Source organism: Salminus brasiliensis, chromosome 6 (genome assembly GCF_030463535.1).
Source record: "Salminus brasiliensis chromosome 6, fSalBra1.hap2, whole genome shotgun sequence".
Taxonomy (NCBI): Eukaryota; Metazoa; Chordata; class Actinopteri; order Characiformes; family Bryconidae; genus Salminus; species Salminus brasiliensis.
This window is the reverse complement of record NC_132883.1, coordinates 40483263-40496655: the sequence shown is the minus strand read 5'-3', so window position 1 is coordinate 40496655 and position 13393 is coordinate 40483263. Positions and strand designations below refer to the sequence as shown.

The window sequence follows — 13393 nt, the reverse complement described above, 5'->3', positions numbered from 1 at the left end:
TGATCCCCGGGCCATAGTGGCAGCGCATTAGACATGGGCTCCTCTGAGCAGCTGCCTAGCAACAATTGATGACCACAAAGCAAGAGGATAGTAGAGTGTTTTCAGGTCTCTGTTGAGGTCAAGTTGAGGTCTGGAAGAACAAGAAAACTATTCCTTAAGGACTGTTGCTCAAAGGATTGCTTGAAAGGCAAATCAAATCCCTGGTTTGATGGAAAGAAAAAGACCTTCAGGAAGATTTAGCAGACTCTGGAGTGGTGGTGCACTCTTCTACTGTGCAGCGACACCTTCATGGAAGACTCAGCAGAAGAAACTCACTCCTGCTGAGTCCTCGCCACCAAAATTCTGCGTCAGAAGTTTTAATAAAAGAAGATCTAAACAGGCATAACTGGCTTGGATATCTCTGGGTGGGTAGGAGGCCCATTGGCGGCTGTTGGCTGGTGTAGTGGAGCTGGGGACCTGGCGCTTTTCCTAAAGTATGTGTCGGCTGCCCGGTAATGCCACATCAGTGGCAGTTCGGAAAGAGGTGGTGGCTTTAAATGTATCGGAGGAGACCTTACACTCGTAGTGTCGGGAGCCTTGCTAGTCCTATGGAGAGTTATGAAGGGGTGGGTTAATTGGCAGAACCAAACTGGGAGAAAAAGGGAAATAGTATAGTGATGGTTACATTTTTAACATGACTGAAGCCCAGCACAGATTTAGGAAACAATGACCAAATCAGAGACACACACACACACACACACACACACACACACACACACACACACACACACACCTGTTTGACGAGCTCTACTGGCAGTTCGTTCTTCCACTGTTTGAGCTGTCTGGAGGCAAAGGAGTGCAGCGCGTAGGACATGGTCCCATACTCGATCCACAGGCACAGGTTAGAGCTGTCGATCTCCAGCGCCCGCTTGAAGCAGGTGAGCACAGCCAGAGAGTGCTTCCAGATGGGCCCGTCACTCTTCAGCTCGTTGGAATTCAGCTTGTCCTGAATTCGACTGGCCCGGGCCAAAGCCATCCCCGCCCACGAGTCGAACCTGGAGTACGGCAGTAACAATTTAACGCTGCTTGGTAGGCACTCTAGAATTCGAGAATTAAAGCAGCAGTATGCGAGAATTGGTCGTTCTTGCTCTTGGGCTCCCCCTACAGTCGGAAAGCATAAGTCGCACTTTGAGCCACAACTAAAGGACACGCTCTACACATGCATTTCTGGGCAAGCTGAGGGATGCAGAACCGGCATCTAAAGCGAAAGAAGCATGTGGACTGAGGAGGTAGATTAATGCTACACGTGTTTACACAAATATGACTCGGAATAGGACACTGAAGTTGCGTAGTTCATTTAGCAGAATTTTGAGCTCTGAGTAGCAACGACAGGGACAGTCACTATTCTTGCTAAAGCTGTTGTTTTAAGGCAGAAATTCTCCATAACGTTGCTTTAAACCCAAAGGAGTGTCATCGCTGCGATCAGCACCTCCACAGCAATAAACAGTGCTTATTTGTTGATCATTCATTCATTTTCACGTAGTTCGTTTCAGGTCATTTGTTTTCAAGTTATTCAAGCAGTCATTTGTTAGGAATGACTTCAGCGTGATAGATAGGCTGTTAACACAGCAGGGGGTCGGGCTGCTGGAGGAGTCATGCTGTGACTGATGGTTATTGCAATTTGCTTAGATTTCCTAGGACTGTAATAATGAATGTAAATAAGGCTACGACTGAGCGTGGTGTGAAAATTAGCTTATGGTCAAATGCAAACCTTAGCCCACCTTGCTGTGTCAATTTTCACAAGTGCTTTGACTCAGTTATATTTATTTTGCAGACATTCGAGAAGTTGGAAGTGCCAAAACCAAGACAGCATGAGATGCACATCCACTCAGAAGCTGTAGGTGGAGTTACAGTTTGGAGGACTGACCACTGACCTGTTGGGGCACACGCAGATGTCATGCATGTAAAACTTGATGGCTTTGGACTGTTCCTTGTTCTTGAAATGGTAGTCGGCCAGCAGGTAATACAACTCATTGACCAGAGGGGGCGCTGGAGGTGTTCCTTCAGGCAGGGCCGGCACCTGCATCAGCAAAGGAAGACACCATGACCAACTGGACCCCTTCTCCAAGACAGCTGGAACTGTTCATCTAGAACACCTCCCTGCTAAATTAAGCCACTGTGTACTCAACCTATGATGCTAATGCAGCTATAGGGGCTTATGGCCCACCAATTAGCATTGTGCTAATCATCACACATCCGCTTTTAGTTGGTGAGGTACTGCTAACTGTCCATTTTGTCACATATAAATGATGGCTGCCAGGGTGTTGCTAGGTGGTTGCTATGATGTCCGAGTTGCTCTCTAAACAGCTGTTATGTTAACGTGGTTGCTAGGATGTGCCACCTTGTTGTTTGATTTGTTTGCCTTGCTATGATTCTATATGATGGCAGGCAAGGTTTTGCTAGGTAGTTGCCATGATATCCCAGGTGGTTGCTAGGATGTTGCTAGGCTGTTGTGTTTGATGACTAGTGAGGTGCTGCTAGCTAGCTGCTTTGCCATATACAATATATACACTGCATTTAATGGCTTCCAGGTGGTTGCTATGGTAAGCCAGATGACTGCAGTTCTCACGATGCTAATTGGATGGTCATAAGCTTCCATTATATGCTTGCTACATCAGCCGCAAAGACATTTGGACACAGAAAAAAAGTAAATGTGATTTTTGGTCATGGTATCAAAGCAGATCCTGGAGAAGACCAAAAGGGAACGAAGGAGTGGGTATGGATTTGGTCACAGGCACTGAAGCTCTAACCTTGACTGCTCCTCCTTCTATGTAGGCTGATACTTCGTCGATGGAGAGCGTGGGCTCGTCTGAGCGAGGGATGATTCCAGAAAGCCTCTTCAGCAAGTTGGCCAGATCTGCCGACACCGTGCTCGTCTTATAGCTGTCAAACTCCGGCAAGGTCTTGGGCTTGAAGTACTCGAACATGAATAGAGCATCGCTCCACTGAAGCTCCACCTGAGAGAGAGAGAGAGAGAGAGAGAGAGAGAGAGAGAGAGAGAGAGAGGGAGAGAGAGAGAGGGAGAGAGAGAGAGAATAAATAATTGTAATAATAAATAAATGAAAAAAATAATGAAATAAATGAAAACTTTATAGCAATTGTGCCCTGTGCAAAAGTTTGGACACCAAGTAAGCATTTAGTAAGTTCTAAGAATTTCCCAGCAGAATGCTAGCAGATCTGTTTTTGCTTGCATAGCAATATCTATCTGCCAATAGATTTTCAGGGACGTTCCACTAAGAAGATTGTTTTTTTTTGCCAGCATATGAGCCTCGACGTCCACAGTTCCACTTCGGATGCCATTTCGGACAGGGGAGGCTGTGAGCTGGAAGCGCCCTGCTGACATTTTAGTCATCTCCTGCTTTGCAGCATCAATTAGCATTGTTTCCATATCCTCGGTCATATCCTCGGTCAGCTGCTTATGGTGGTTGAGTGTAGACCATATGGCAGAATATTATATAAACTCCCTGGACAAAAATTGGTCCTCTTGCATGTTTCACTTTCAGGCTCTTGCAGATGCCGTTGCATGAGGATGATCGGGCTATAAGTACCTGCGGGGTGTTTGAGGGGACTCGTAGATTGAGAAGAGGTGGTACAGTGCAGTGAACGTCTTGTTGAATGGGTGGAAAGTGGGTCGCAAAGCAGATACTGTTGTGACTGCATTTGAGAGTGCCAAAGACCACAGTGTGAAGGAAGTAGCTGAATCTGCAGGTGTATGGAAGCTTACGGTCATACGGGTCTACCAGCAGTGGCAGAAATCCCAGCCTACAGGAAATGTTTTATCAGAATTTTGGCAGTGAAACCCACCAGCGGTCACCAGAATTGCCAGTAGACAGGGATTTTTGCCACTGCTGGTAGACCAGTATGACAGTAAGCTTCCATACACCCGCAGATTCAGCTACTTTCTTCACATTATGCCCAAAAGCAGTCACCTAAACAGAGGGAATTTGGCTTTACCTCATCAGTGCAGTGAACACACACGTAGAAAACATGCCCAACAGTGGCATCGAAGCCACAACCCTATCATCAATAGCCCGGAGCTCTAACTGCTGAGCCACCGCCGCCCCCACGGCTTAATGAGATACCTCGGCCTTGTATTACTGCGAGATTGACAATTCCTCCTCTGCTTGACCGATGATTGTCTGATGAGGCTGATGACTGGGGGATTATTTGCATGTTTGCAACAGCTCTGCAGCTCACTAAGACGTGATAATAAAGACACAATGGCAGCAGCGTAATATCTTGCGAGCGGAGTAAAATTTCATTAACTCTCAGGTACTCAGACACTGCGGGGTGACAAAAGACAGAATTATTAAACCATCAGAGAACAGACGGCATGGCAATATCCGCAGGGGGTTGTGGGACGTTCCTCCGCCCTCAGAAGTCTTAATAACAGAAAAACCAGCCTGATGTAAAGGAGCAGTCCAGATTATCCTCTAACGATTGTAAATGAGAACAATACAGCTGTTACAAGTTACAAGAAACCGGGATCTGAACGAGCGCAGAATCTGAAGGAGCACATTAAATATGAATGATGAGAAAGGCTGCAGGCTAAATTCCAGACCGAGGAGAACCCAGGAGGAGAGGAGACTCTGGTACTGCAGGCTGAGTTAACAGGATTAAAAGGCTGGACTGAACAAGCTTCATTCAAGTCATTTGGGAGCATTTCTATTGGTCCATACATCATGAATTGTTCACATTAGGCAACAGTAACACCAGGGGTCAAGTTGAGGTCAAGATAACTTCCACCTTCATCACTCATTCATGTTGACCGGCACTGGCGTCTGTTAGCTGGTGCGGTGGAGCTGAGCAGCAGTGTGAAAAGAGGTGGTACCCAGCTTCGCTCTCTGAAGTCGCCCTCTGGTGCTTCTATTAATGTGTGTGAGAGCATTTCCCCAGTAACCAGAGAAGAGCGATAAACAACTTCTGGACTGTGTGTGTGGGGTGTGAGCGTGTGTGTGCGCATGTAGCCACATAATCAATGCGCCTGAAGCAGGCTGAGAAAGAATCAATCGCTTGATTACTGTAGCGTTGGCCTGCTGTCACAGTGGTGCCCGGGTAGACCTCATGCCACCCAGCTGCCTAATTAGCTCTGGGAAAACACTCGTAAACTCATTAACTAACAAAGCTTGCAAAGGAGCCACGGGGAGACGGCAATCAGGCGGCACGAGGGGAGCAGTTAGTCACACAAGGGACGGCACTAGCGGGAGACGCAGAGCCGAAACGCTTGGCAATCACAGCCACGACCGGAGCAAGGGCCGTGGTCAAATAGCAGGCTAATGTGGACCTATTTTTATAAGGCGCAAGTCTTCAAGCTACTTCCGTTTAGCGTGCACATGAGATGGCGGGACAGTGGATGTGTGTTTTTATGCCTGACTTAGGACTGAGTCAAACATTCAGGCATGGTGTACCTTCTTTTGGGCTTTTTAAGTCTGATTAGAAAACATTTCCTTAAGCCAAGCTCTGGAAAACATCATAATGTCTACCTTACATTATTCACATGTTTCATGTAGTCAACAACTGGATGTCTAGGCAAATTACATGTAAAATTACAAGTCACTGCAGGCAGTGTAGGTACCTGTGGTGCAGAGTGCTCCTCCAGGTAGCGTGCCTTGCTCTTCTTGCTAGGGTACGAGTACAGACAGTAGAAGCACTGCTCCAGGGCTGTCTCCAACTCCTCCTTATATGGAAGAGCCTCTCCTTCAGCTAGCTTCTGCCTCAGCACGCGCACCTGCAACAAATTGAGACATACACACACATTTTTATACAAATAATAACTAATCATTTAATAATGTAGATATTGCTCTAAATATTAGATTATAAATTTAAGATTCAATTATAGGGTTGTAATTATCTACTCATCCCATGATTTGATTCCATACTGGGTTTGAACAAAAGCTGAATGTTCTCCCCACCACAAACGTTCCTGCAACCACAGTGGTAGGTCCTCTTCTTTGGATGTCAATGGATAGAAAAAGAGATGACCCCACCCCCGTCCCCCAGCAGATGACCTCACACACAACTGTTAAATGTTAAATAAGGTGAATAGCCTAGTAGCCTAGTAATTGACAGGTGCTGGTGGTTTTCAAACTGGCGCTGAAACAGTGGACCTGCATTAGACGACACTAGTATTAAAATTTACATTCTCCTACTCTGGCATTTTACATAAATATTGTGATATCGATTATATGATAAGTGATACTGTGAATATCTACTTTTTATGTAGTAATCTAATTTTGTCATGCTTTGTATATCAATTTTAAAAGTTAATATCTGTCATAAGGCGGCAACTTCCAATTTTTGAACAGTGATTCCCGACTTCTGAAGGACAGTAAATGTAATTCCTACATTCCAGTATATAATAAGAATATCACACATAATCTTAGTTGCATATAAGATTAATCTTAAGCCTAACCCAAATCTTTACCTCAGTCTAAACAGTAATGGCTTTTGTAGCTCCTTAAAAAGCAACACTGCTGGTCCTGTAAGTTACTCAGTCTTTTTCTTCAACAGTGACCTCGCCGATCTTGCCTAATTAGCCAGGTGTGGGCAGGAGTGTGACAGAGGTGCTCAACGTGGTACCATGGGTGCGTTAAGACTCACAAAGAACTTGAGCAGAGCTCCATCCGAGTTGCAGCACCAGGAGCGCCGGCCCAGGTACTCGTGAGCCGTGTTCAACAGCATCAGAGAGGAGGGTAACAGGGGAGTGTCGTCATCTACAAGACACACAAAGTTTAACACACATACACACACAGGGCACACACAAGGTTCTGTGAAATTGCTCATTCATTACCTCAGCCGTGCCAAATCTACCACACATAAAATCCCTCAAGACCCATAACGCCTGACTGAGCTTTGTCGGGGAGCATGAGGAGGTGCTGAAACAGAGTTCAGGTGCTTCAGAGTCTACATCTTTTCAATTTCACCACTACAGCGTGGGTGGGAAGTTAAATATTCAGCGGATCGCTTGGATTTACCCTGCAGGAAAGGAAGCTCGGGCTGCTTATTAGGTAAACAAACCCAGCCTGCCTGAACGATGCAGACAATTAGCCGCCGCGCGCTACAACCAGGCTAAATTAACAGTTAGCACAAGTTGCAAGCCTTCAGCGAAATGTGTAACTTCAGTCCGGAGCAGCAGGTGTGGCATCAACCTAACAGAATGGGTTTACTCTGTACCGAACAACAGAAGTGCAACATCCTAATGGTTTCAGCCTGATCTACAGGGGTGCTGCAGAGCCGCAAAGGCACTAGTGCGTAGAGCACCCGCTGTGAAACACCTCTGCGGCTCAGTAGGGATGAAATAAACGGAGCAGGGTAGAGGAACAAAAAGGTCTGAACTAAGTGCGGAGAGAAAACTAGCAGAATGTACCATCATCATCCTCATCAGCGAGGTGCTGGCGGAGCATGCAGTCGAACTCGGCCTCCTCTTGCTTGAGCAGGTGGTACAGCAGCATCCACGGCAGCATGGAGGAGAAGTGAGGCTCCTTGGGGTCGTCGGGCAACACCATGCTGCAGTCGATCAGCTACACACAAACACACATACACAAGAGAGGTGTCAAATACACACTTTGAAAGTTGATTGATGGTGCTGCATAAAATACCATAGGGAGGAGCTGGGGAGTTGTGGATGAGGTCACTGAATGCAATCAAATCCTCACAGAATCGTTCTGAAATTTAGTAGAAAGCCTTCGTCCCTGGACAGTAGAGACAGTTACTCCAACAAAAGAAGGACAAACTTTTTTTAATTCCCTTGATTTCAGAAGAAACTATGAAAGAGCAGGTGTCCCTACACTTCTGTCCATATGGTGTACATCCATACCCCTAACAGCCCTTATAAAGGAAGAATCGGCTTCCTTAGCATTACACTAGAGGTATAAAAATGCCTTAGTGTACTGTGAGTGACTTTTACAAGATTATAAACAAATATAATCATAAATTATATTAATTTAAAATAAAATCTTCATTTTTTGGGTTGTTTACTACTGTAAACATTCTCCAATAAGTGTTTTTACTGCCTATATTGCATTAGTTATTAGTTCTATATTGGTCACTAATCACATCTGAGTATTCAGTGTGTATTTAAAAGCTAAATGACTCCAAAACAATGAATTAATTATTGAAATGATTAATTTAATAATAAATAAAACCCTTTTCTAATCAAATTAAATGTACAAGCCGATCTACACAGACCTGTATGAGGTTGCTGGCCAGACGGGGCAGGTTGGTTTTCTGAGGCGTGTTGGTGAGGAGTTGCGGCTGCTCAGTGATGCACTGCTCTATCCCACGAAGCATGGCCGTCACTGTCGCCACCCACTCCTCCTTTGCGGGGGGAGTGCTGGTTAATGTGGCATTAAGGTGCTGTATGGCCTCATTCAGTGCCACCTCCGAACTCTCCAAGCACTGGGCATAGTCCTTCATGCGCAACAGGGAGCTCTGGGGAACGCAGAAGAAGAAAGAAAAGAAAACATGAGGAGCTGTAACAGACGGAGCCTCTGTCTGTATACAGTCGTCTGCACACGAGCGCGTTCTACCTGCAGCAGGAGTAGCTGTGCTGGTCTCTCGGGAGCTGAGCTGATGTACTCCAGCGGTTTGGGCCGGGCTGCGTTGGGCCCACAGCTCAGCGTGGGTTGGAGCAATCTGACCACTGAGTGATAATCTGCGCTCTCAAACAGCCTCTGAATCTCCTCCAGCGACTGGCACCTCTCCAGAGACTTCAGCTTCTTCTCAATCTAACACACACAAAACAGTCCTTTAACAAATATATTTAAGGGACAGAAGTATTGGGACATCTTCTCAGGAAATCAGGGGTTTTATTCTGCTTCTGTTGGAGTAACTGTCTCTACTGTCCAGGGAAGGCTTTTTCTCCTAGACCTTGGAGAGCCTTGGAGCAGGATGTTGGATGATCATCACCTCACCTCATCCCCAACTTAACACATTGAGCTGTGGAGCATTGTTCTCTGAAATGATGGATGGTGCTCCATTCAACGTTTTTGGGATGAATTGGGGAGTTGGGGGATGAGGTGGGGTGGTGATCATCCAATGTCCTGACCTCACTAACGCTCTTGTCCCTAAATGCAATCTACTAGAAAGCCTTCTTCCCTGGACAGTACAGACTCCAACAAAAACAGAATAAACTCTTTTTAACACCCTTGATTTTTGGAAAAATAAAAATCAGTGAAGGAGCAGGTGTCCCAAAACTTTTGTCCATATAGTGTATCAGTTGTATCTGTGTTTTTAACCTCCCTGGAACCTTTTAAAAACTTTGTGGCTGAATCCTCTAATTAGGTAGATGAGTTTAGAAGTTTGAGTGCTGTACCTCCTCGACAGAAATGGCGGAGTCAACGCAGAGGTTGGGCAGGAAGATGGTGAGTTTTTCCCCATCGTTGTTTGGAGACTGGCTCCTCAGTAGCCCTACGCACAGGTCATAACCCTCCAGTGCCTCCTCCATGTCACCCTACGACAAAATACACACATATATATATATATATATATATATATATATATATATACACATATACACACACACACACACACACACACACACATACACACACATAACCCCGGACACTCACTCACAGCAGACTGTACATAAACAAACTGCATTCTTACACCTATGGCAGTAAGGTAAGAATCTCACAGGATGGTTGTCCTGACTAAGACTGTCCTGACTTGTTACTTACTGTCTTCTTATTCATCTTTTCCATAATAATAATAATAATAATAATAAAAATTTAACCAAATAAATCAAATTTATTTGTATAGAACTTTTTAATTACTATGGCCCGAAGTTTGCGAGTTCAAATCCTGAGCCATGAACAATGGAATAAATCACAACAGAGAGATCAAGTCTGGGATGGCCTGCGTTAAGCATGAGATGCTCTCTGTTAGGACTGTGTAACAAATCGTGTAGCGCAAGCCTGACTTCAGCGGGTCTACGGCTGCTGGTTCAGCTGGTACCTGAAAAGCAAGGTGTCGAGCTTTGAGCCAGTGGACTCTGACAGCAAAAGAGAGCCAATCCTGCTCAAACACATCCCTCTGCGAGGAGGCCATGGTCATCACGAACAGGTCAGTCTGGAATCGGGCCTCTTGGCTGTCCAGCTCCCCGTGATCACCTCCAGACATGCTCTTCCTCTGAGATGCTGGAACAAACAACATAGCATTTTTAGCACTTTAGGTAATGAATGATGCAAACAACACTTCCTTTTGGGTTAAAGATTCCCTTTGACCCAAGCATGTTGTTAGTAAGTATGGCGAGAAAAAACGCAAATAGTTCCCTTAAAGGCGTTTTTACACTTGCCCAGAACATACAAGTCCGCAACCAGGGCCGATTCTGGGCTCGTTTGGGGGAGGGGCTCATTATCACTGGTTTGCTTTAACCCTGGATTGATTGCACAACTGTGAACGTCACTTTTCTGAGAGCATTTTTTCAAAACGATAGGCTCAGACCAAGGTTCATCTGTTTATTGTTTTTCCTTACTGTCCTTGAATACGAAAACTCAAGCGAAGAACATCGCTTTCTGGAGTCAGGGAATGTCACCATGCAGGAACACCTGCAGACAAGCAGCCGTTCTCGCAGGAGAAGGTTTTTAGCCATGCAGGCAAAAAGTGAGCCAATCACACAACCCCATACACAGAGCCGGGAGTGGATAGTTTCCACACTTGATCAACTGGACCTTGGTCCAGAAAAAAGCTCTAGTGTGAAAACGCTCTAAAACATCGACAGAGGAAGACATTACTGTTCCTACTGGAAGGAAAAACAGACACTCTCATATACAGAAACTCCTGGTCCAGTGGCAATTTCTGGTTACAGTGTGAATGGGCATGTAACTTACTGTTCTTTCCCTTGGCGTGAGACCACTGCTCCAACTGCAGTTCCATACAGGACAGACTCATCATCATCACCTCCTATAATTCACACACAAAGACAGTCCTCTGGCTTCAAGTTCCTCAAAATGATCTATTCAAATCAAATTCTTTCTCCATTACCTTGATGTTCTGGTTTTTGGAGTCTCTGAGCAGTGGGTTGGGCAGCCCTACGCTGTGTTTCCTCCAGCAGTTGTAAATGTCCAGGACCACTCCGGTCAGACCTGGGGGCCACTCTTCCATAAATTTCTGCCCCATGACCTTCAGGTAGCGCAAGAGAAGCTCCAGGATGCCGCCATTCTGCATGTTAGCCAGCAGAAAGGCGTGGACCTCCTTGTGCTCTGTAGAAAAATTAGAACGAGGGGCCAGTTAAGTCAGTGTAACATGCTCTCGGCCGAGTTCTTTGTGTTTCTGTCAGCTGGGAATAATGTTTGTTAATGATGCCTTGAGGACACCAGATGGAAGTCATCAAGACCAAGGTGGAAAATGGAAGGTTTCAGCGTGACCACGACTTTAAAAACTGGCTATAAAATGGATCAGTTTACTGACAGAATTGATGTTTTTACTACTGTGTGATGTGAACATATATAACAGTATGTAATACACTGTCTGAAAAGACTTTTGGTTAGTTCATAATTTCACAAGGGTCAGCCCCTGTCTCTTTACCTGTCTCCACAGAGCTGATGTAGTCAGAATGGTTGGAGCTGGCACCCTGATTCAGCTGGGAGGCAGGTTTGGCGTCACACTGGGTGTCCATGTTACTGAGGCTTTCTTCATCTTCATCTGCATCAAACTTCTTCAGCCTAGGACAGAGGAATGGTAATGGCCCAGATCATTAATACAGATATCCACCTACACTCACTGACACTAAAACTGACACACTAGCACCTCCATCATTTACCTCCATCCTTACATCACTGCTCATGTCACTGCTGTCATGTAAAAACCTTATCTCCATGTTTACCGTTTTTTACTTTCTGACATAGTGTGAATCAGGCAGTAGTTCTTTATCTTGTGTTAGAATTTCATGATTAACAGACCAATAAAACACTGCAAAATGACTTGCTGAGTTCATTGCTGACACAGATGTGCAAATGTACACACACAGCTTGTCTGGTCCCTGTAGGGAAGTACTACTAGTACTTATAGAAGAGGACTCTCAGCCATTGGCATCATGTATAATGCCAGACATGGGCTGGAGGGGTATACAGCCCCCCAGTATTGACCTGAGGAAAGCAAATGAAGGCCCAGGTGTCCCAAAACTTTTGTCCACATAAAAATATGAAGGTAGGAGAACACCGGAGAGCTCAGTGTTGGTACCACACAGCTACAGATTAGAAATGTCAGTGTTTATAAAGAGTAGCAGTACCGTGAGGGTAGGAATTTTATAAGCAGCTCCTGGAAGTCAATCTTCTCCTCCTTCTTGCACTTAGTGTTGCGGACTCGCGCTGAGCGCCGTTTGGCGGTCTCACCACAGTCTTCCATCACTCTCTTCCGCTTCGGGGCTTTCTTAGCTTTATCATTCAGAGCTGAGTCGAGCACTGCAAACGGAATGCACACAGTAACCAATGAAGTCAATCGGATATAGCTACACAGGAGACACCCATGCTGCAAGTGTTCATACTAACCACTAGGGGGTGCAGTTGTAGCACCAGCTACTCCAGCAGAAGTTCCATTCACAACAGCAGTAGTAGTCGTCACTGTAGCAGCAGCGCCAACCTCCATGACATGGTTCTGTGGGAATTGTCCCAGGGCGCTGGCCTGCATCTGCGGCTGGACTAGGAGCTCGCAGGGTGTGGGTAAGCTGGAGCTGGGGCTGCTGGAGCCAGGCGCAGGTGGAGGGGGGAGCTCAGGCAGGGGAGCAGGGGTGGAGGGCTGAAGAGGCTCAGTGGCTAGAGGTAGAGCAATAGACTGAGTAGCAGCAGGGGCAGCGGCAGTGGCTGGAGGGGTCTGGAGGAGGCAGTCTGGGTCCTGGTACATAGACAGGTCAATTCTTCGGCCGAAGTCGGGCCGGGGGACCAGGCACTCGTTCTGGTGTTTATACATGGCGAGGAAACTGTTCCCCACGTTCTTCCAGCTATAAGGTAATAAAGCAAGAACATTATATCATGATACGTGTCAGGAAAGTAATGCCCTATCTGAATCTCAGGCTAACTAATAATGATGTTTCAGAGCATTTAACCCCTCCGGTTATGTTGCGGGTTTTCTTCAATAATTTATTAGGTGATCCTTTTTCCCTTTTTCTCCCAATTTGGTACTGCCACACCCTTTTGTAGCTCCCCCTAGCACTAGCAACGCTCCCGACACAGGGGCAGTGGTGGCTAAGTGGCTAGAGCACCAGGCTGATGATGACAGGGTTGTGGATTCAATACCTGGGCTTGGCAACCTTTCACTGTTGGGCCCTTGAGCAAAACACACTGTCCCGGGCACGTGTGTGCAATGCACGGACGGGCTAAAGGCGGAGACCATCTGTGTTTAACAATGGTGAATATGC

The 13393-nt window shown here is 46.0% G+C and overlaps 1 protein-coding gene across 7 annotated transcripts in view; it reads right to left on the bottom strand.

Moving 5' to 3' along the window:
* The window catches only part of cabin1 (calcineurin binding protein 1), a 92936-nt gene that overhangs the window by 75198 nt on the left and 4345 nt on the right, over positions 1 to 13393 (bottom strand). For all 7 annotated transcript variants that reach the window (XM_072682401.1, XM_072682402.1, XM_072682406.1 and 4 more), the window contains exons 9-23: positions 12528 to 12976; positions 12269 to 12440; positions 11566 to 11702; positions 11023 to 11240; positions 10869 to 10941; positions 9994 to 10175; positions 9353 to 9490; positions 8568 to 8765; positions 8227 to 8469; positions 7406 to 7559; positions 6640 to 6752; positions 5615 to 5767; positions 2790 to 2996; positions 1914 to 2059; positions 773 to 1034 (exon numbers count right to left, since the gene is read on the bottom strand). In XM_072682401.1, coding sequence (XP_072538502.1) covers positions 773 to 1034; positions 1914 to 2059; positions 2790 to 2996; positions 5615 to 5767; positions 6640 to 6752; positions 7406 to 7559; positions 8227 to 8469; positions 8568 to 8765; positions 9353 to 9490; positions 9994 to 10175; positions 10869 to 10941; positions 11023 to 11240; positions 11566 to 11702; positions 12269 to 12440; positions 12528 to 12976 — 2845 coding nt within the window. The remainder of the gene's footprint in view (positions 1 to 772; positions 1035 to 1913; positions 2060 to 2789; positions 2997 to 5614; positions 5768 to 6639; positions 6753 to 7405; positions 7560 to 8226; positions 8470 to 8567; positions 8766 to 9352; positions 9491 to 9993; positions 10176 to 10868; positions 10942 to 11022; positions 11241 to 11565; positions 11703 to 12268; positions 12441 to 12527; positions 12977 to 13393) is intronic.